This window comes from Citrus sinensis, chromosome 8 (assembly GCF_022201045.2).
Source record: "Citrus sinensis cultivar Valencia sweet orange chromosome 8, DVS_A1.0, whole genome shotgun sequence".
Classification (NCBI taxonomy): domain Eukaryota; kingdom Viridiplantae; phylum Streptophyta; class Magnoliopsida; order Sapindales; family Rutaceae; genus Citrus; species Citrus sinensis.
Window position 1 is genome coordinate 9,759,883 of NC_068563.1, and position 22,041 is coordinate 9,781,923.

Consider the following 22,041-nt stretch of genomic DNA (forward strand, 5'->3'; position numbering starts at 1 on the left):
TAATCCGGCAACTACCTCATTAGTCAAACCCGACTCACAGTCGGGTTTAGCTAATGCGGCAGTTGCCGCATTAGCTACAGTGCCCTTAACCCATGTGATGTTGTTCCAAACATGGTACAAGTATTAACTTAATGTAAATAGTAATTTAATATTCCCTTAATACTACAACCAAACACACCCTATAAACACAACAAACGTATTGTTTTAACATGCTTTTTCTGTTCTCTCTCTCCCTCTCTCTCTCTCTCTCTCCATCTCTCAAGTCTCATGGAATGGCTAATAAATTTGAAGCAAAAATTTTAATGTAATTATTGAAGTAATTTATGCTAATTTTTTTTTTTTTACTAATTTGTGGATATATTTGAGCAAGCTTTTAAGTAAATGGACAAATAATTTTACTAAAGGTTTGTCAAATTAAGCTTGGAACTAGAAAAACATAATTTCTTAAGCATATTTCAACAAGATTATTATGAAAAGTTTGAGAAACAATTGTCGTTCCACCACATTTAGTCGAGCATAGTGACAAAAGTGTCTCCTTGGGAACCTTGACATTGCTTTTTTGGAGCTAAATTAGGATCTTTCTGGTAATGGTGTATCTTTAAAAATAATTATTTTTAGTTAGTTTATAAAAATAATTCCTTAGATAGTTGGTAAGATTTATTTTTTAAAATACTAAAAATTTTAAAATCAATGATATATTTAATAAATTTTTTTGTTAAATTATTGAAATAGATATAATGCTGAATAAAATGTACTTGCGCATTTTTAAACATGTACATACTAGTTTTTTTATTTTGTTGTAGTAGTACTGATGATGATGATAGATAGATAGATAGATAACTAAGAACATATGTATATTTCAGTAATTTTATTTCTTTTATTTTGCTATATCACTATAAATGGTAACAAAATAATCTCTTTAAATTTAATGATTTTATTTCCTAATTGAATTAGGATAATTTCGGTTTTTTTAATTATATGTGAGTATATATATCAAATTGTATCAAATATAAAGTTGATTATTAAAAAAATTAGATTTTGAAAAGCACTAGCTTTTCAAATTTTGCAGGAAGATTTTGCCAACAAGAATTTTTTAAAAAGTCTAATAAATACTAAATTAGCTTTTTTTAAAAAAATTATTTCTGAATCTTCCAAAAATAATCTCAAACGGACACTGAGAAAAAACTGATTATAATGCAACCATATTTTATTTTATCTAATCATCTAATTCGGGATAACAAACGTACCCTAATGTCTATCTAGATTTTCAATTATATAAATTGACAAAACTACGTGTGTCCAAACTGGAGAAACAAAAACAAACTAAGGACAGGTTTGTTATTATTGTTTAGAACCCAAAACAACTAAAGCCTAGTGGTTAGAACTTAGAACCCAAACCTCACAGTTGTGAGGTCATGAGTTCGATCCTCCACAATGCATTGTGGGATTTAATTTTCTTCTTCAATTTGAATAAAGACATTCTTCTTCTTAGAACATTAGAGAGAGTAAAATTTGAGTAAAGACATTTTTCTCCCTTAATATAAATGAAGTAGACGTTCCTAGAACATTAGAGAGAGTAAAATTTGGGCGGTAATTCATAAAATTTGTTGTAAACTAGTCCCAGTAATAGTTTGATTTATAAATATTAGTTGTAATATCATGTAATATGAGTTATACTGTTGAGTAATAGTCTCATGTAATAAAAAAAAATACAAGTTTGTTAGAGTATTTCCAAAAGCCTTTATAAATTTCACTTTTCAAATATTTATTTGTTTATTTATGTGGTAAATACAAGAGTGAAAAATATATGTTACTCTCCATAAAACTCTTCAAATAAAAAAAATTAATATTATTTTAATTAAATAATTATTTTTTTTAAAAAAAATCAATAGTAATTAAAACACTTCTCTCTTTTTTTATAATAAAAATAATAAAATATAAATTGAAGAGCGAGAAAATAATTCTTTAAATTTGAAAAGAGAGAATTATTTTTTATTTAAAAAATTTTAATTAAAGTGTTTATTAAAATTTTAAATATTGATATGATTTTTTAAATAAGTAATAAAATTTTATTTAAAGATTTTTTTTTTGAAGTTCTTATTGGCCAACAATTGAAGGGTAATTTTGGTAATTGACCGAATCTTTAACCAGTCCAGTTTAGCGTTCTTGAAAGAGCAAACGCTAAACTGGAGTTAGCAAACGGGTTTCTTCTTTCGTAGAGTAAATATTTAGGGCATTATTTTTCTCGACGTAATTTGACAAAACAAATTGGCGATTTCCGAACGGAATTTCTTATTCATCTTCTCAAGCCTTCCCCTGTTCTGCATTGCGAACCAGAGTTGCCGCTGCTGATTGCAAAGTAGTTTAAAGAAAAAAAATTAAGATTTTGCTTACCAAATGCTTGTGGTAATGCCTCTTAATTTCTTCTTAATTTTCTCTCAATTTCCTTTTAATTACCCAGTTCTGTGTTTATATTCGTATTTATGAATTCACGAATCTCTTATTTTAGACGCCAAGGTTGAGCATCTTTCAGAAGATTTCTGGGTTCAATTGCTCGTCAAAAAGTGGTTAATAAGACAAAAAAAAAAAGGTAGAATTTTGTTCTCTACAGTTTTTTCTTCTTTTAGCTTAAAAAAAAAGAATCTGGGATTGCTGAAAGTTTAGATTATTATTCTGATAACGAGTGTTCTTATAAGTAGTTATGACTTTAATGTCAATTTAAATGTTTTAGAGAGACACATTTTTCTAAGTACATTCACATATAATTCTCTTTAACCTGAATAACCGTAACCCTAAGCAAATTTAGCTATTTTTTTATTTATGTTTGATGAATAGAGGGTGTGTTTCGAATTAATGGAGGAACAAGTGCTATCGGAAGGAGCTGATCATGAAGATGTAAGTTTTTTAATTCATTTTTATGTTTGTTCTTTTTTAGTTTTTCCTTTTTCTTTGTTTCATGCAATTTTCATACAATTAATAAAATTTAGATGAATGAATCACTCATGGATGGATGAAACCAAATGTATTGAGTGTATTTAGCTGACAGCAAAAAAATCAAGCTCTGTCAAATTTGTTTTGGTCTGAATTTTGAAACTGCAGGCTTATGATTGATTTACTTATGTGGCATTATTTACTAACGTGTTATTCATGTTGTAACTATTAAGGACGAAAGCTCTACCTGTGGTAGCACTGTTGGAAATGAAGATGATGTTGACTTCAGTAGTGCCTTCACAACTGACATGGTATTTAACTGACAGTTCGTTATTTAGTTCAAATAATTTTTCATTTGTTGGTTTGTTGATATACAATTGTGTTTTCTGTAGGTTTTTAACAGCAGAGAAGAACTAGTGGAATGGATACGAGATACCGGAAAGAGAAATGGGCTGGTGATTGTGATTAAAAAATCTGATGTTGGTGGAGATGGGAGGAGACCGAGGATAACTTTTGCATGTGAAAGAAGTGGTGCCTATAGACGTAAATTCGCTGAGGGTCAGACACCAAAACGACCCAAGACAACTGGGACGAAGAAGTGTGGCTGCCCATTTCTATTAAAAGGACACAAATTAGATACCGATGATGATTGGATATTGAAAGTGGTTTGTGGGGTGCATAACCATCCTGTCACACAACATGTTGAGGGCCACTCATATGCAGGCAGACTTACCGAACAAGAGGCCAATATATTGGTTGATCTGTCAAGGAGCAACATTAGCCCAAAGGAGATTTTGCAAACACTTAAGCTGAGGGATATGCATAATGTAAGTACAATAAAAGCAATTTACAATGCACGGCATAAATACAGGGTAGGTGAACAAGTTGGACAGTTACACATGCATCAACTTTTGGACAAATTGAGGAAGCATGGTTATATTGAGTGGCATCGGTATAATGAGGAAACTGATTGCTTTAAGGACTTGTTTTGGGCGCATCCTTTTGCAGTTGGATTATTACGAGCTTTTCCTAGTGTGGTTATGATTGATTGTACATACAAGACCAGTATGTACCCATTCTCATTTTTGGAGATAGTTGGTGTGACATCAACTGAGTTAACATTTTCTATTGCTTTTGCATATCTTGAGTCTGAGCGAGACGATAATTACATTTGGACTTTGGAGAGATTAAGGAGTATGATGGAAGATGATGCCTTGCCAAGAGTCATTGTGACAGATAAAGATTTAGCGTTGATGAATAGCATTCGTGCTGTATTTCCCAGAGCAACCAATCTTCTTTGTAGATGGCATATCTCAAAGAATATCTCGGTTAACTGTAAGAAGCTATTTGAGACTAAAGAGAGGTGGGAAGCCTTCATTTGCAGTTGGAATGTATTGGTGCTTTCTGTCACAGAGCAAGAGTATATGCAACACTTAGGTGCTATGGAGAGTGATTTCTCTAGATATCCGCAGGCAATTGATTATGTGAAGCAAACATGGCTGGCTAATTACAAGGAAAAATTTGTTGCAGCATGGACAGACTTAGCCATGCACTTTGGAAATGTGACAATGAATAGGTAAATTCGAATTTTTACAGTTGATAGACTTAATGTTATGTTTGTTTTAGTAACTAATTTTGTCAATTATGATTTTGACAGAGGTGAGACTACACACACCAAATTGAAGAGACTGTTAGCAGTACCCCAAGGCAATTTTGAGACATCATGGGCAAAGGTGCACTCTTTGTTAGAGCAGCAACACTATGAGATTAAGGCTTCCTTTGAGAGGAGCTCGACCATTGTGCAACATAACTTTAAAGCTCCAATTTTTGAGGAGCTGAGGGGATTCGTCTCACTAAATGCAATGAATATAATACTTGGTGAGTCTGAACGAGCTGATTCTGTTGGTCTCAATGCCTCAGCATGCGGATGCGTATTTCGACGGACACATGGTTTGCCATGTGCACATGAGATTGCTGAGTACAAGCATGAACGCCGATCCATTCCTTTATTAGCTGTGGATCGCCACTGGACGAAACTGGATTTTGTGCCTGTTAACCAAGATACAGCACTAGAGTTGAGTTTTAGGGCTGAGATAGAGATGCTTGTTAAGCGTTTTGAAGAGACTGATGGCCCTGGTAAGCGACAATTATTGAAAAAGTTGAAGGAGTTAACAAATTCGGCATCAACTTTCAATTCAGCATTAACTTCACTCGCTGAGCCAGAGGTTGATGGTTTTCCTTTGTCCAAGTTAGGCACATCTACTTATCAAGATCCATCAGAATTACAGTATGTGTTATCTGTACAGGATAGTGACTCAGCCCCCCTTAGGACTTCAAGTGCTACTTCAATGCAATTGAAAGGGAGGCAGAAAGAGAAAGTGTTCCGGATAAAATCACATCAGCCTTTGTGTTTTATTGATTCATTTCCAACTGGGTTGAGACCTTACATCCATGATGTTCAGGATGTTATTGCCGATGACCATTGTGGTTTCCGAGTTGTCGCTGAATTGATGGATATAGGTGAGGATAATTGGGCTCAAGTTAGAAGGGATTTGATGGACGAGTTGCAGTCTCATTATGATGATTACATTCAACTATATGGTGATGCTGAAATAGCACGGGAGCTCTTACATTCGCTATCATATTCAGAGAGCAATCCAGGGATTGAACATCGGATGATCATGCCTGACACGGGTCATTTAATTGCTTCTAGGTATAATATCGTCCTGATGCATTTGTCTCAGCAACAGTGCTTTACTTTTCTCCCACTCAGATCTGTGCCGTTGCCTCGTACCTCCCGTAAAATTGTCACAATAGGATTTGTAAATGAATGTCAATTTGTGAAGGTATTAGACTTTAGCCAAACTCCAGATTTTTCATTTTTCTAACTCGTGATAATGTTTGGGTTTGGGAACTGATGTTGTTTATCCTTTATGCTTTATGCAGGTGTTTATGCATCCAGGTGCACCTATGCCACCAATATCACCGAAATGGTTGGAACACCGTTATCCCTGTGCACAGGGATGGGAAACTCCATATACAGCTCACATCAGAGTTTTCAGAGACCTAGTGACAGATCATTGACTAAACCTGATTTAAGATATGAATTATGTTGTATTTTGTTGCAGGAGGTACAGGCTATTTTGTAAATTCAGCTAGAACTTTTGTTCTTGTTTTGGACCATCTTTTAGATTGTGGATTGGACTGATCATTTGGGCTAGAAACTTTTTGTTCGTCAGTTAGCCTGTTTTGTTAATGCAGCTACTTCGCAGCAATGAAACTGGGTTGTTTTCACTAGAACCACATTTTATACTTACATACATACATTCGTGTATATATATATCTATACAGTGGATCTTTAGTGCTGGTGTTTTCATTTTTTTTATATGAACACATTAAAACGCCTAGTTAATAAAGTCAGTGCAGATACCTTATTAAACTATTTGTTTAACAATGTGTCCGCATGAAAAAAAATGAGGGCACAACACTGGAGAACGACTTTATATATAATTATTCTTAAGTGTGGCTCTCTCCTTTTTTTTTTTTTGGATGCGCTCTTAAACCACGTAATTCAACAGTTGCCTTCCTCCATTAGGGGAAAAAAAAAGCACCTGAAAATGACTTTATATATATATAACCAATAATTAGATTAGCATTCCTTAATCTTGAGGATTAGCAAATAATGCACATGTTTAGTCATTTACAACAGCAGTTCTTCACAAGGGAATCTTATATATTATTCCCCAACAACGCTACCGTGCACAAACCAGGAACACGAGGATAGATCTCCTGATCACATGAACGGTAAGAGAATGAGTTTGAAGGCTTGAAAAATGATGCAGCAACCATGTTCTATTAAACTCCACGGTCTGCGAAGGACGCGCCTCTAATCTTTTCTCAGATGAACCACTCGCCAATGGGTTATTATTAATCTCCTGACCAACCACTGCGCTGCTAACTCTTGACCCTGTTCCTTGAACGGCACCTGAAGCCACGACTACGGTATGAACATCAGTCACCCCGCAAAGATTAACAACATTTTCCCGATAATGTTTCATGAAATACATCCCCAAATGATCAAATATATGAGAGAGAAGCAGAAATAATGTTTTTTTTTTAAGTATAATTCTGAAAGTAAATTAAATTATATTTATAAAAAAAAAAAAGCAGGGCTAATGCAATAAATAGTGAGGTTCAAATTTAACGGGAAATTTACACTAATAACCATAAAAATTTTAGTTTTTTTCATCTTAACCCTTCAAACAAATTTCTATCAACATTAGTCATAAAAGAACCGTTGAGACCAAATTACCCCTCTCTCTCATCTCCCTTTCCTCTTCCTCTTGCATTCTTCTCTCTAGTTCTCTACTAATTTCAGCATCCACCTCTTTCTTCTTCTTCTCTCTCCTATAATCCTCGTAGTTCGGTCTAGCGGGGTCGTGCTCCTTGATTACGGTCGAAGTGGCGTCGACCAATGTCGGTTGCGGCAACGCTACCACGTCGTTGGGGGAAGGTGCGATTGCAGGTGAGGAATGGGGTCAAGTCGGGAGAGAATTTTGGGTGGTTTTGGGTTTGGATTGGGGCTTGAGGATGGTTTGTGGTGGCGCGAAAATTGACCAGACAGTGGTGGTCGTGTTGGTGGGTTTGTCCTCATCGGAAGGTGGAGGTAGGTCTCCGTACAGCCCGCCTAGCATTTCGCAACGTGACTTTTAATGGAAAATCCCGGGGAATTTGAATTCCGAAATTGGATTTTGGAGAATTAAAAAGTTGATTTTGTTTTGTTGTTTGGGTTGTCGGATGAGATTCGATCTGAGGTAGAAGAAGATATTACATACGAATAAGAAGAGACGAACAAAGACGAAAGGACTGGCGAAAACAAATAAATACTGAGATAGAAGAAGGCAACCTGTCGCACGAAGCTTGGTGCGACAGGCTGTCTGTCGCACCAAGCTTCTTTTCGTTTGTAAAGAAGGATAATTTAGGGAGAAAAGCGTGTGTTTGGCTAATGTTGATAGAAAAAAGTTGAGAAAGTTAATTGTGAAAATAGCAAAAATTTTATGGTTATTTTCGTAAATTTCCCAAATTTAACTACGTTCAAATTGTCCTTTCTACTACTATCTATTTGCATTTGACGGTGATTGACTAATAACTTATGTGAAATTATAGTGCACACAATTATCATTATATCTAAATTAAATTTAGAGTTAGTTTTGGATAGGATGAGATTATTTGAACCCATTAGTTTTTTTCTACACTATATCTTTATAAGTAAGAATTTTACTATCAAAATAATTTTTGACAAAATTACTTAATTAACATTTTTTTATTTTTAATTCCTCAGTTCTCATAAATTATTTTATATATTTTCTATTAATCATAAATAATTAGTTTTGTTATAGGCTATTGTATACTAAGAGGAGAAAAACTCCTCAAAGTTTTAATTAGCGAGTTAATGAATATCAAGAAATTATTATATAGAAAGCACAAAAATAGAGATTATGATTTCTTAAGAAAGACAAAAAAATAAATCCAAAAGCAAGTGAAACTATTTTTTAATTTACATAGTGTGAGAGTGAAAGAGATTATGCAACCATGAGTGGAGACAGAAAAAGATTTGTGAAGGATAATTTTGAGATATTTAAATTTTTAATTCTTTAATAATGAATTTATTTTTTAAAATAGGTGTAGAAATAAATTTAATGGGTTTAAATAACCTCATCTTTTTTAATATTCCTAAATTGACTATTTCAAAAAAGTACTCTTTACTTTTGAAATCTTAATTTACCTTATTTTTTTGTTAAGAAAACTAAAAAAAAAAGGGTCAATCCTAGTATATTGTTTCTTTATTTTTTACTTAAAAAGGGCAACAATTCAAAAAATTTATTATAAAATAATTTAAAAAATAATTAATGCTTGAATTTACCCTTAAATCTACCAGAAGCTCTAATTGAGTCAATGCTCGTGCCAAATGAATGCGCATGGAGTTCAATGATTGAGAATATAATGGTTTTTAATATACAGGGACAAATTAATAAAGAAAGTGAATCTGACACAAAAGCTCAACAATACTAACTCATCAGCCAGCGTGTATTTCACGGTGCTAGAAAAAGAAGCAAAACTCAAGAATGGACAAAAAAAATGAGAATGGAGAAGAGAGTGTTAACAAAGACGGTTCAATTTGTGGGTATGATTCTCTTCACACTCTCCTCAGCGCCAATCTCAAACCCCATATCTATCAGGTAACGAATGGATATTCCTCTCTTTCCTTTTTCTATTTCAATTTTGTGTGTGTGTGTGTGTGTGTAACTTGCTTGATTTAGAAATAGGATGAGTAGTTTGTTGCCTCTGATGCAATTGAGTTGACTTTGTTTTCAATTCATTGCTTTATGACAGCCATTCAGGTTATGAATTAGGCCAGCATGATGGCAATTAGATTGTTCTTTTTAGATAGAACAAATATGTTTAATATGCTTTATAAACAAATATGTTCACAGTAACTTTATCCGGTTCAATCTCTGCTCACATATATATCTTGGGTTTCTGAAAAAACTTGGAAATGGGAATTTTGTATTTCATCTGGCCTCAAAGTTGGCTGTTTTACTGATGTTTTACAGGAGGTTAGCCGCTTGCTTCATGGCCTAAATTGTGGAAAGCCTCTTGAATTGGTTGCTCTTTCGGCAAATGGTAAAGCACTCTCTTCTGAACATGATTTTGATCTCCAGGTACGCGTTGACCATTTTGCTGTTGAGTTAATGGGGAATTAAGTTTGAAATAGAAGTTGGAAGTAATCTACTAATTTTGTTGCTGTGGAGTTGGGATGGTTTCAGTTGAAGGGCTTACATGTTACATGATTTAACCTGACCTATTGGCATTGGACTATGGGAACACCCCTGCATTATCAATAGATGAGGTTTATGCAACTTTTTCATCTTAGGGCCTGGGAGACTGTAGATACGGGATAAAAAGGACATTAAACCAAACATTTGCGTATTTAGAACTGAATAACCTTGTGAAGAATGAGACCCTGTGCTTATCCAAATTCAAAGAGGATTTGATACTTACTGTTATTTTGCTAAGTGTAGATTTTTTTAATCAACAAATCATAAGGCATGAAAAGGGGGCAAAAAATTACTGCAAGTTTCGAAGATTTTTGAATTTTAAATGATCATTGGGATAGATCTCTGAAACCAATCAGAAAGTTGTGTATTTATGCTATTGATTGCTTTGGATTAATCATTTTAAGATCATTTCAGGGTTTCTGCTTTCGTGCTGACAAAGAATTCTTAAGAGAACCTCGAGTTGTCAGGGTAGGTCTTATCCAGAGCTCTATTGTTCTTCCAACAACCTTACACTTTCTCGATCAGAAGAAGGCTATCTTTCAGAAATTAAAGCTACTCATTGACGCTGCTGGTGTTTCAGGAGTTAACATATTATGCTTGCAAGTGAGTCGTGTCATGAGGATTAATTATTTTCAATAATATATATTCCACTATTATCTGAAATTTTAAAGTTACTTTCATGAAATCATATTCAAGGAAGCATGGACGATGCCATTTGCCTTCTGTACTCGAGAGAAGAGGTGGTGTGAATTTGCGGAGCCCGTTGATGGGGAATCAACACAATTTCTTCAGGAACTTGCTCAGAAATATAACATGGTCATTATCAGTCCAATCCTTGAGAGGGACGTTAACCATGGGGATACTATCTGGAACACTGCTATTATTATTGGAAATCATGGGAACATAATTGGCAAGCATCGAAAGGTAAGTGCACCAGTTCTACTGCTTCAGTTTCTGTATATTGCTTTAGGAATTCTTTTATTGAGTGCAATGTTATTTGGCAGAACCATATTCCTAGAGTCGGGGACTTCAACGAGAGTACATATTATATGGAAGGAAACACTGGGCATCCTGTGTTTGAGACAGCTTTTGGGAAGATTGCTGTCAATATTTGTTATGGGAGGCATCATCCTTTGAATTGGTTAGCTTTTGGCTTGAATGGTGCAGAAATTGTTTTCAATCCTTCTGCTACGGTTGGAGAACTCAGTGAACCAATGTGGCCCATTGAGGTGATGTTTATCCCAACTGTTCTATTCTTCAAATTTATTCCTTTGATGTGTTTTTCCAAGTTGTTTGTGTTGCTTATATTTCATTGAGTTTGTAATTTGGACAGCATCTGTTAGTGCTGTGATAACAAAACTAGAATATAATAAGCTGTGAAACATTCATAACATAATCCATAAAACTGCAGCTGGCTAATCCATCCATTGAAATCTTTTTGATGCTTTTACAGGCACGTAATGCTGCAATAGCAAATAGTTACTTCGTTGGGTCAATCAATCGTGTCGGGACAGAGGTCTTCCCCAATCCTTTTACTTCAGGTGATGGAAAGCCACAGCACAAAGACTTTGGGCATTTTTATGGATCGAGTCATTTTTCGGCGCCAGATGGTTCTTGCACGCCATCTCTCTCCCGTTTCAGAGATGGGTTGTTGATCTCAGACATGGATTTGAACCTCTGCAGGCAGCTGAAAGACAAGTGGGGATTCCGAATGACTGCTCGTTATGAATTATACGCAGAAATGCTGGCAAATTATTCGAAGGCAGATTATGAGCCACAGGTCATATCCGATCCCTTGTTACATAAGAAGTCTTCTTAAGTTCCCGGTGATCTTCATGGATGAGATCTGGAAAAGGTAAATGAACATGTGTATTTGTATTCGAATAAGATTCTTCCTTAATCAACAGTGTGAATTAAGTCTTTGCTTGTTTATTTCTGTAATTATTTAAATAAATCATTATTAATCAGCCAAAGGAATGGGAAAACTGATGGAAATACAGAAAATCCCACAGATCAAACTTTGCAAAAATAATGTGATTTATCTAATTTAGATGGACTGGAGTATTTGTTAGAACGGATGCATCAATTCCGATTTTCTAATTAGGGTAATGCTTCACTTCACCTTTGCATCTTCTGAATCAAGAGGTATATATGAGATTGTATCATTTTTGCTTTTTCTCTTTAGCCTTCCTACAAAACGCTTATTGTTTCTTTTCAAAAAACTCACTATGCATATATGAGCGGAATTCGAACCTTATACCTGTACCGCTTAAAAGAGATTTCACTAGTTGAATTGAAGCAATTAATCAACATGAATTAATGTGATGTGGGTGCAATCATTTGAAGTGGCCAAGTTAAAATGGCTTGCTTGAATCCCAATATTGTTATTACTTTTTTTTTCTGTCTAAAACACTGGAATTTTTTATTTTCTTTCAATTCTTTATTGATTTTATTTTTTAAATTTTTATGATTAATGCAACAGTGCTAGTTTGGATGCCATACGTATTGGCACCCCTTCAAAATCCTCATAAAACCCATCTCTCATATGTATGATTTTTGACTTATTTAAAATTACATAATGATACATAATTTAAGGTGCATTTGGAATTAAGGTTGGGTTACTATAATTTAAAATGTACGGTGTTAAAGTCTTTAAATTTGAGTATTCTTTTTAATTTCTATTAAGAACCTCATAATCTAAGAAATTATAGATGAAAATATTTCTTTTTCTCTTCTCGATAAAGAAAATTATTACATGTATTAGTTCATTAAAAAAATAAAAAAATTAGTTTCTTGAAATATAAAGTTCATATCCATTATTTGATCATCAATTTATCATTTCAACTTTCTATTTCCTACCATTTTAAATATTATATTTGAAAATTGTATTGGTTTCATTTATTTATTTGTTTATTTTTGTAAAAATTCTAAAGTAAATTTGAAGTTTTGTTTTCAAAATTTTTTAAGATCTTCTTAATTATTTATTAAATTTAAGAATTAAAGATGAAATAAAGTTTGAACTCTTTTATTTTTTTTTAGTATTGAAATTGTTAAATAAAAAAATACATCATAAAATAAATTCCCCTAGGGTCGCCATCCACAATCACCAGGTCAAGGTCCGCATGAATGGAATTGATCCTCTTGACATCAACCGCATCCAGTTCCACAACTGCCCGATCCCTTATCTCCTCTTCCCTCCACCCAATCCTCGAGCATCCATCAAATAATTTTGTTTTCTACCGCAGTTGTAGCGTAAAATAAAAAACTATAATACCTCAATAGCAAATAAGACCTTAATTTGTTTGAAGACTATTTACACCTCATACCCTGTTTTTTCAGTTAACTACTTTTTACTTTAAAAATTTCTTGTATCTTTGAAGTGACCAACAAAGATTCCACTATGAGAATGGACGACTTATGTACTGAAAATATTTAGGGATAAAGAATTATCTATTTTTGGCAAACTATATATACATAGGTTTAAAATTATTTTCTCTATGGATTGACTTTATTATACAAGAGCCAAGACTCCAAAAAATATGAATTATTATATGTTGCCAATCCTTATAGAAGTTGCTGATTAGATGAATCAGAGAAATCATTTAAGTTCTAAGAGGTAAATTGGGAGGAGAGAGGAAACAGATCCCTTAGTAGAATATAGTAAACAAGGATATTTTTGTAATTAACGTTGGTGTATTTTAGAAATAATAAATATTTTAAAATTATTTGAAGAGTGGATTTAGAAAAGGGGCTCTGTGAGAGTTTATAAGGGTTTCAATTGATTATTTTATCCACTACTCTGGCCCATTTGATTTATTGAAATTTTTTGGGTATTTAAAAAAAGAGTTGGACTATTGGCACCCCTCCAAAATCCATTTTTCAACAATGCTAAGCTTAATGCCAAAAATACCATTATTTCTAATTAAAGACATTTAATTTGTGAATCTTTTAATTTTCTATTCTTTTCTCGATCCTCACAAACAAATTTTTATCATTATTGAAAATGAATAGAAAATTTTTCATTTGCAACATTCAATAAGAAATTTTTTTATTGATAAATTTACGAATGAGAATCATTGACTTGAAGAATTATGGTTTTGAAATCAATTTTAAGTATAGAAATAGTTAATTTGCAAACCAAAGAAAATAAAATTAAAAAGAAATTGTTTTACATTTAGGAAAACAAATTAGGTACATAAGAGGTCATATCTCAACATATGAATAAAAAAACAAAAAAAGGAGAGAGAGATGGATAATCAATTCACAGAATATATATATATATAACAAGTTTACGAGAGGTTTAAAGAGTTAAAAAATTGGTTCTTAAATATAATTTTAGTAAAAGAAGGGTTTTATTAGGATAACGAATGGTGCAATTGCACCACTCTTTTTTCTCTTTTTTTAATTCAAGTTGGCGTTGTAAGTTTAGAATCATAAAAAATAAAAAATATTCCAACTGATTTGAAAAGGTTCAACATCCTTTTGGTTCAAATGATCATTTCTTTGCAATTAGTTTTTTTTTAATACGTTGGAGCTTAGTAAAAATTAGGTTAAAACAGAACAAGGAATAGAGGTCCCATATATATTATTACATAATCAATCATCAAGACCCTGAGGGGGTTTTCAAAAACATGAAGTCCAAGGGGAAAAGAACCAGTAAGTTTCGCCATGGAATCTGCAGTAAAATTGGCTTCTCAATATATATGCTTTGTGGTAATGAGCCATTGTCTATTCATCAGTTCCTTAATGGTAGTTATGAAGAGAAAAATGTTCATTAGGTATCAAGCTAGTAGAGGAAATAAGTTGGGATAAACATTGGCCATCAACCTCTGCAATTAAATATTAAGCCCTTGAAAGAGACCCCAAAGTTCTGCAGTAGTCACCGATCTAAATCCAATGTTCATGGCAAAGCCAAACTGTCACTTTCCAGAGCAATCCCTCACCAAGCCCCCAGTGCTGGCAAGACCATTCTTTAATCGTGATCCATCAGTATTTAATTTGAAAAAAAATTCAGGGGGAGCTTGCCATCCAACATCTTTGATGATGTTATTACTCTGATCGAAACTAAGAGTTGATCGTGCATTTTGAATGTCCTGAGCCCAAGATTTAATTTCAGCAACAACATAAGTGCAGCAAGGGAATTTTTGTGAGAAAAGAAATTGATTTCGCCAAAACCAAATTTTCCAAACAGCCACTCCAAATAAACATGTCCATTCATCCCCCACTTCATTAATACTAGTCTTTCCCAAGCTGAAACAGAGCCAATCACGAAGATTAAAGGAGGAAAAATGATGTCTAAAGTTGACTGGAATTAAAAAATTCCATATTCTCTTTGCAACAAAACAATCCCTAAGTGCATGTTGGAGAAAAATCAGTTTTTAAATTTTTATAAAAACTTTTAGGATCGTTCTCATACAAAATATAAGAATTTGTAATTTAGAAATCATACCTTAAAAATCTGATTTGATTTTTTCCGTTAAAGTGATTTAGGCTCTCAGATCACGATCCGTCACCACCACTCATGTTAGATCACGATGCGCTATCAAATAATCTTCCAAGCTATGATTCAAGTTTGATCTGCACTTGATGTGTGGGCGCCTTTATCACCACTAAAGCAACTAGCACGAGAAAATATTTCTCTCAACAATAGAGAGAAAAATATTTTTCTCTGATTTGTATAAAATGACTGCTCTCTTTTCTTTTGGGAGAAAATAAGTCCTTTTATATCTCTATCTAGTGGAAACCCTAGGCTCCATTTTTTATATTATTTAATTCTATTAAATCAAGTTTGATTTAAATTAAAAATAATAATAAACCAAAAGTAATGTTACTTCTTTTTTGTCATAGGGGCACACCTTGTAAAATAACACAAAGCCCCTTAGAAACAAGTACATTACATGAAGCCTCTCACTAAATAATATATTTAGACTTTTAACTCAAATAGTTAGTTATCTTGCTTATTAATCCAGTAGTGACGCAATCAATTAAATGAGCTAACCCGGAGATCATTTGGGAACATATAATAGTGACTATAATAATTAGACTTGTAATTAAACTAGCCCAATTATTTAATTCCAAATCTACTCTATTAAAAGATTGGAACTGACCTCCATAATTGTATGCTCAAATAATAATTCGTCCCAAACCACATTGATTTCTTTACTGCATAATCATTTGTACCACATCGTTAATTAAATCGATATCTCAACTATTCAATCGATTTAATTACATCTTATTCCTTGATACTTACTGATTTTTTTTAATGATTATTTCAACATACTGAATATGTTGACACACTCTGGCGAGAGAATTCTATAGTCAAGTGTTGAAAACCCATCAAGAGATGTATTGTACAAATTCTATATTGTTAATTTATAACTTCAATACTCATAATTGCTCCCACCAAGATATTAGGTAATCTTGACCACAATTGTACGTCGTGCCCATTGGTAATTCAAATGGAATAACAATTACAATCATGAAATCATAACTAACTCAAAATTAAGATTACAGTAAAATCAATGCCTATGAGATTTAATAAGTCTGACAGTCATTTCAAGGTTAATTAAATCTCATATGTAATCTAGCTCAATGTAGTCAAACTACATCAGTAAATTCATATATGATTAAGACAAATCATTCAATGAATTTACTATAGTCTAAACATAAATAGAGTGTCCAACTCTATTTATCAACTGCGAACTTAATTTATTTAATCATAAGATAACTTATATTTATGTCTCCTATGAATCCATATGATGATAACATAAATACATATAATATAATTAAACAGACCTTATTAAAAATATTTATACAATTGAAAATATCTCTAATATTTTATTAATAAAAAAATAAATTAATATGTTTTAAAAGAGCACATAATCCCAACAGTGCATGCATCACGTCTTCTCTCTCATGGCCACATCTTTCACAATTAATTTTATCCAAAATATGCCTCTTAAAAAGCTCCTCTCTAGTTTTAATTTTTCCATGCATCACCAACCATAAAAAAAATTTAACTCGTTGGGGCCCTTTCCCTTGCCAAAGAAATGAGCATCTTTGCTGCAATTGGAATTATTCAAAAAAGATAGGCTGATTTAGATGTGAACCTACCCGTTTTTGAGTGAGCCCAATATAAGAGATCCTCGCATTTGCCATCAGACGGGGCCTTGACCGCTACAATTTAGAGAAGAATTTGATTGAGGATAAAAGTACTAAACATGTTCTAGTTCCACTGCCCCTCAAAATTCACAAAATCAGCCACTTGTTTATTTATTAACTCAACTGGAATTGGCTTTGTAATATAATCTGCAATAATTATTTCTTCTGATAACATTAAGGTTAAATATATAGATATTAAGCAGGTATTGGGTAACCCGTTTATTTTCCGTATCAGGTTAGCATCTCAAACTATTAATATTTTGACATGGTTATAAAAGGAGTCGTGCTTGAGTCGAACTTAATTTAAGATGATACGAACACAACCCAATGACCCGTTTTGCCAGCTCTAACAGACATTACGTCATCACACCAAGTATATGATATTCAAAGCGTACATTGATAACAAAACTATCATATATCTTCTCTAAGTAATATTACGGCATAAATTTCTGTACGAACTATTATTGTGCAAACTAATGGAACATTGTATAATTAATCAGATGAATAATAAAATAAATAAATCAATCAATTGGGCTGTGTGATGTTTCATTCAATCACTTATGTGATGTCATAACAATTTGTTTATGGCTATATCATTTCTCATCATTTTCAAAACATAAAAAAGCACTTAGAAGAAAACTATAATGAGTGAAGATATTATCGATAAATCAAATTTTATAAGTATGGTGTTATACATTGTTATAATTGTAATCAATATGATTATTATCAATAAATTGAATATGGTATTTATGTTGTTATACATTGTCCTAAATTTTGATAGAAATACTATCAATGAATATTATGGTTATTGTGTTATATATTTTTATCTAAATTGTTAAATTGTAGTATATGTTGAATCATGCCCTATCTAAACAATTTTTTTTGGTTACATACTTAACAATTTGTTTTTAATCTATTTGCATCATATATAATATTATAAAAAAAAATACTATGCATCATTTTGTTTTTGGAAACGCTATTTGATTTGTTTCTAAAAAATTGACGATTAATAAAAATTAATATTTTCTTTCCTTTTATTTTATGATGATTTGTGTTTTAAATTTCTTTGGAAGCTTACTTTTGAAATTTCGACAAGTTTTTTTTTTTAAGAAACCTTGTTATTATTTTAAGAAAAAAGTCAATTAACGGAGAAACTAATCTCGATAGTAAGTTTGATATAAAAAAGTAAGATTTTCGCCTCACTAATAAAAATTCACGAGTACACACCAAAATCTAATTTTGATAAAGTATTTAAATTTATGTCACTAACACGTATATAAAAATTTCATTAGCATAGTGGTGGAGGTAAGACTTAAGACAAGTGTACGACCAACATCCATGGTTGTCAAAATTATTTTACACACACACACGCACATATATATATATATAAAGGGCTTTGTCAAGGCACGAGTGAACGACCCATAGCCCAGATGCAGCCTGTTGGGCTTGGTGCAACACAGTGGGCTGTGCCATGCCAGTCGGTAAGCTAGCATGCATTGGACATCTATACTCTAAAAGTTGGAGTAATCATATCTGAATTTGACCCCTCAAATTATTTCGTCCGCCCCCACTTTAGATTAATCTAATTTATTATTTATGTACAAAATTACCATTATAAAAAAGCTAAAAATTTCATTAATATAGTTTATTTCATTTTCTTTTCTTTTATGTCTCACATGGTTTCTCTCTCACAGGCATCTCTCATCTGCTCATTCTTTCTCTCGTATCATCATCACCCTACCATCAATGATGAATTTTGTTGATGGTATTGATTTTAATTTGAGTTAATTTTATATTACGGTCTACCCATGAAATGATAATCTTCAAAATATTTTTAAATTATTATAAATCCCAACTTATCCCTGTTTTTGTTAAGAAGACAAATTTTCATCTACTCTCCCCAAATTTTTCTCTTACTCAAATAAAATTAGGAGTAAGTTGAAGTTTCCAATCATTTAATAAGTATTTTAAAGATTATTATTTCACGAGGAATAATCCAAAAATTTATCCATTTTTTATTTTGGGTGATAAATAAACCAATTCAAATCCACTATCATTATTTGAATATTTATCACCACTTTAACACAATCAAACACCTAGAATTGACCTTACCGGCATTCCTCCATCAAATACCACAATAACTCTGTGTATGTGTGCTTGCAGGGACGGAGCTAGTGTGGGCCTATTGGAGTTAGCTGACCCCACTTCAATAAAAAATCCTTAGCTTCATATTTATAATAATTATCTTGAACCAATAATTTTATTAATTTGCCCACTTCATTTTATTATTCTGCCCCGCCCATTAAAATTATCAGATCATTATGTTCATTCTTTTTCTCATCAACTTCAGTTGACTCTTGGATCTATGGCAAAGAATCATATCCATATGTTTATCTCTTTTTAGTTTAGTTTCTAGTCTTGTGAATGTTGTTGGAACCTTCATCTAAACGTTGGTCGTCTTAGAGAAAAACAAGCCGCTGAAATTTAAAAAGCACTCAACAATGGTGATCTTTATAGTGGTTGGGGATTAAATTAGGAGGCTACATTGGAACGTGCCAATGACACACGTTGGAGTTCTCATTTTGGTGCTCTGATGAGTATAACCTTAATGTTTTCAATATCCATAATTGGTATAGTTGAAGTTATCGAGGAGGAACGAGCAAATTTTGAGCAAACGATGAAACAAACAACTTGTTACAGTTGATTCAAACTTTTGATTTTGCATTTAGCTAGTTTACATTTGATGAAAAACATACTGGCTGTGTTATACATGACTTGTCACAAACACTACAAAGAAAGGATCACAGTACAGTTAATGCATGCACTTAATTAATTGGGTTATGTAAACAACGATTATAGAGGATGATGGATGGTGAATGGAATTCTTTACTCGATCAATTTTTTTTTTTCATTTTACTCCATAGTATTGATGTGCATCAGACGGCTGATTTTTTCGTTACTCGAGGGTGGGTGGCCAAAGCGAAATGCTCATGTTGCTACAAACTTGCATCATTCTCGTGTTAAGTTGTTTTATGTTGTTTTTGTTAAGAAAAAATCAGGTTTTTAAATTTTTATAAAACCTTTTGAAGATCGCTCTCATATAATATATAAGAATTCGTATTCTAGAAATCGTACCTTGAAAATCCGATTTGGCTTTTTCCGTTGAAATGATTTAGGCTCCTAGATCACGATCCGTCACCACCACGCTTGCTAGATCACGAACTGTCACCAATGATCTTCCAGGTTATGACTCAGATTCGATCTGCACTTGACGTGTGGGCGCCTTTATCACTACCAAAGCAACTAGCACGAGAAAATTTTTCTCTCAACAATGGAGAGAAAAATCTTATTCTCTGATCTGTATCAAGTGGCTTCTCTTTTCTTTCTTTAGAGAAAATAAGCCTTATATATCTCCCTTTAGTGAAAACCCTAGGCTCCAAAAAATGCCATAAATAAAACTCACGTTATTTTCTTTTTCAATAGGGGACCCACCTTGTAAAATAACATAAGGCCCCTTATACAAAAGCTAATTAAATGGAGCCTCCCACTAAATGATATATTTAGGCTTTTGACCCAAATAGCTAGTTATCTTACTTATTAGTCCAGTAGTGGTGCAGTCAATTAAATGAGCTAACCCGGGGATCATTTGGGAACATACAATAGTGGCTACAATAATTAGGCCTGTAATTAAACTAGCCCAATTATTTAATTCCAAATCTACTCCACTAAAAGATTGGAACTGACTTCCATAATTGTATGCTCGAATAATAATTCGCCCCAAGCCACATTGATTTCTTTACTGCACAATCCTTTGTACCACATCGTTAATTAAATTGATATCTCAACTGTCCAATCAATTTAATAACATCTTATTCCTTGATCCTTACTGGTTTTCTCTAATGATCATTTTCAACATACTAAATATGTTGACACACTCTGGCCAGAGAATTCTATGATCAAGTACCGAAAACCTATCAAGAGATGTGTTGTACAAATTCTATATTGTTAATCCATAACTCCAATACTCATAATTGCTCCCACCAAGATACCGGGTAATCTTGACCACAAGTATGTGTCGTGCCCGTTGGTAACTCAAATGGAATAACAATTACAATCATGAAATCATAATTAACTCAAGATTAAGATTACAGTAAAATCAATACCTATGAGATTTAATAAGTCTGACAGTTATTACAAAGTTAATTAAATCTCATATGTGATCCTGTTCAATGTAGTCGTACTACATCAATAAATTCATACATGATTAAGACAAATCATTCAATGAATTTATTACAGTCTATACCTAAATAAAGTGCCCAACTTTATTTATCAACTGCGAACTAAATTTATTTAATCATAAGATAACTTGTATTTATGTCTTCTGTGAATCCACATGGTGATCACATAAATACATATAATATGATTAAATGGACTTTAATACAAATATTAATGCAATTAAGATATTTGAATAAAATACCTCATTTATTTTATTAATTAGAAAAATTGTTTATTACAATTAAATAAACACATATGCTTTTAAAGAGCATATTTTCCCAACAGTTTTAGACGTGCAACTTCAGGAGATAATAACCATCGTTTTAATGAGACCAACACATATTTGCTTTTTATGTTTGGCATTCTTATGTCTAAGTGATCGATTCTCTGCACTTGATAAGCAAAAACTGTTACTTCTTACTCAATTTCATCCTTAAGATTCCTCTGCACTAGATTTAATTGGGGCATGGGATTCAACTTGACACTTAATAATATGGATATGCATTCTAGTGATGATTTTTTAGGGTTGAAAGGAATTGGTCAGCTTGTAAAGCGAATGGTTAACAACAAACCACCTCCACCCGAATCAGAAGTTTACTAGAGAGCATAGTGCCAAAGAAACCAATCAACCAAAAAATTAAAAAAACTAATGATACACTCCCCAACTTCTTTCATATCCGGATTTAGACCAAAATCAGGAAAACCTACTCTCTATAGAATAATAAAAGTAAGAACAGTTAAAACAATTAAAGTTTATTGGTGACCAATTTCGTTCATGCTCCAATACGAGATCTTAGGAAAAAATAACAATATTCATCAACTCCAACAAAATATA

At 32.6% G+C, this 22,041-nt stretch overlaps 2 protein-coding genes across 4 annotated transcripts; both read left to right on the plus strand.

The window, feature by feature from the left end:
- The first annotated feature begins 2,166 nt into the window (after positions 1 to 2,166).
- On the plus strand, positions 2,167 to 6,231 carry LOC102629659 (uncharacterized). Of its 2 annotated transcripts, none has more exons than XM_052432232.1 (7): positions 2,167 to 2,406; positions 2,510 to 2,590; positions 2,838 to 2,895; positions 3,165 to 3,242; positions 3,324 to 4,507; positions 4,589 to 5,777; positions 5,878 to 6,231. In XM_052432232.1, the coding sequence occupies exons 3-7, from the start codon at positions 2,854 to 2,856 to the stop codon at positions 6,013 to 6,015; spliced, it is 2,631 nt and encodes an 876-aa protein (XP_052288192.1). In that variant the 5' UTR covers positions 2,167 to 2,406; positions 2,510 to 2,590; positions 2,838 to 2,853; the 3' UTR covers positions 6,016 to 6,231. The 2 variants fall into 2 exon arrangements, with proteins under 2 accessions (XP_052288192.1, XP_052288193.1); XM_052432233.1 differs by having other exon boundaries at positions 2,510 to 2,589; positions 2,834 to 2,895.
- A 2,666-nt stretch (positions 6,232 to 8,897) lies between these two features.
- Positions 8,898 to 11,822, plus strand: LOC102630132 (beta-ureidopropionase). 2 transcript variants are annotated; one of them, XM_006494635.4, is made up of 6 exons: positions 8,898 to 9,170; positions 9,546 to 9,653; positions 10,185 to 10,373; positions 10,467 to 10,694; positions 10,775 to 10,999; positions 11,224 to 11,822. In XM_006494635.4, the coding sequence occupies exons 1-6, from the start codon at positions 9,057 to 9,059 to the stop codon at positions 11,587 to 11,589; spliced, it is 1,230 nt and encodes a 409-aa protein (XP_006494698.2). In that variant the 5' UTR covers positions 8,898 to 9,056; the 3' UTR covers positions 11,590 to 11,822. The 2 variants fall into 2 exon arrangements, with proteins under 2 accessions (XP_006494698.2, XP_052288878.1); XM_052432918.1 differs by having other exon boundaries at positions 9,110 to 9,170; positions 9,546 to 9,615.
- Positions 11,823 to 22,041: the final 10,219 nt, after the last annotated feature.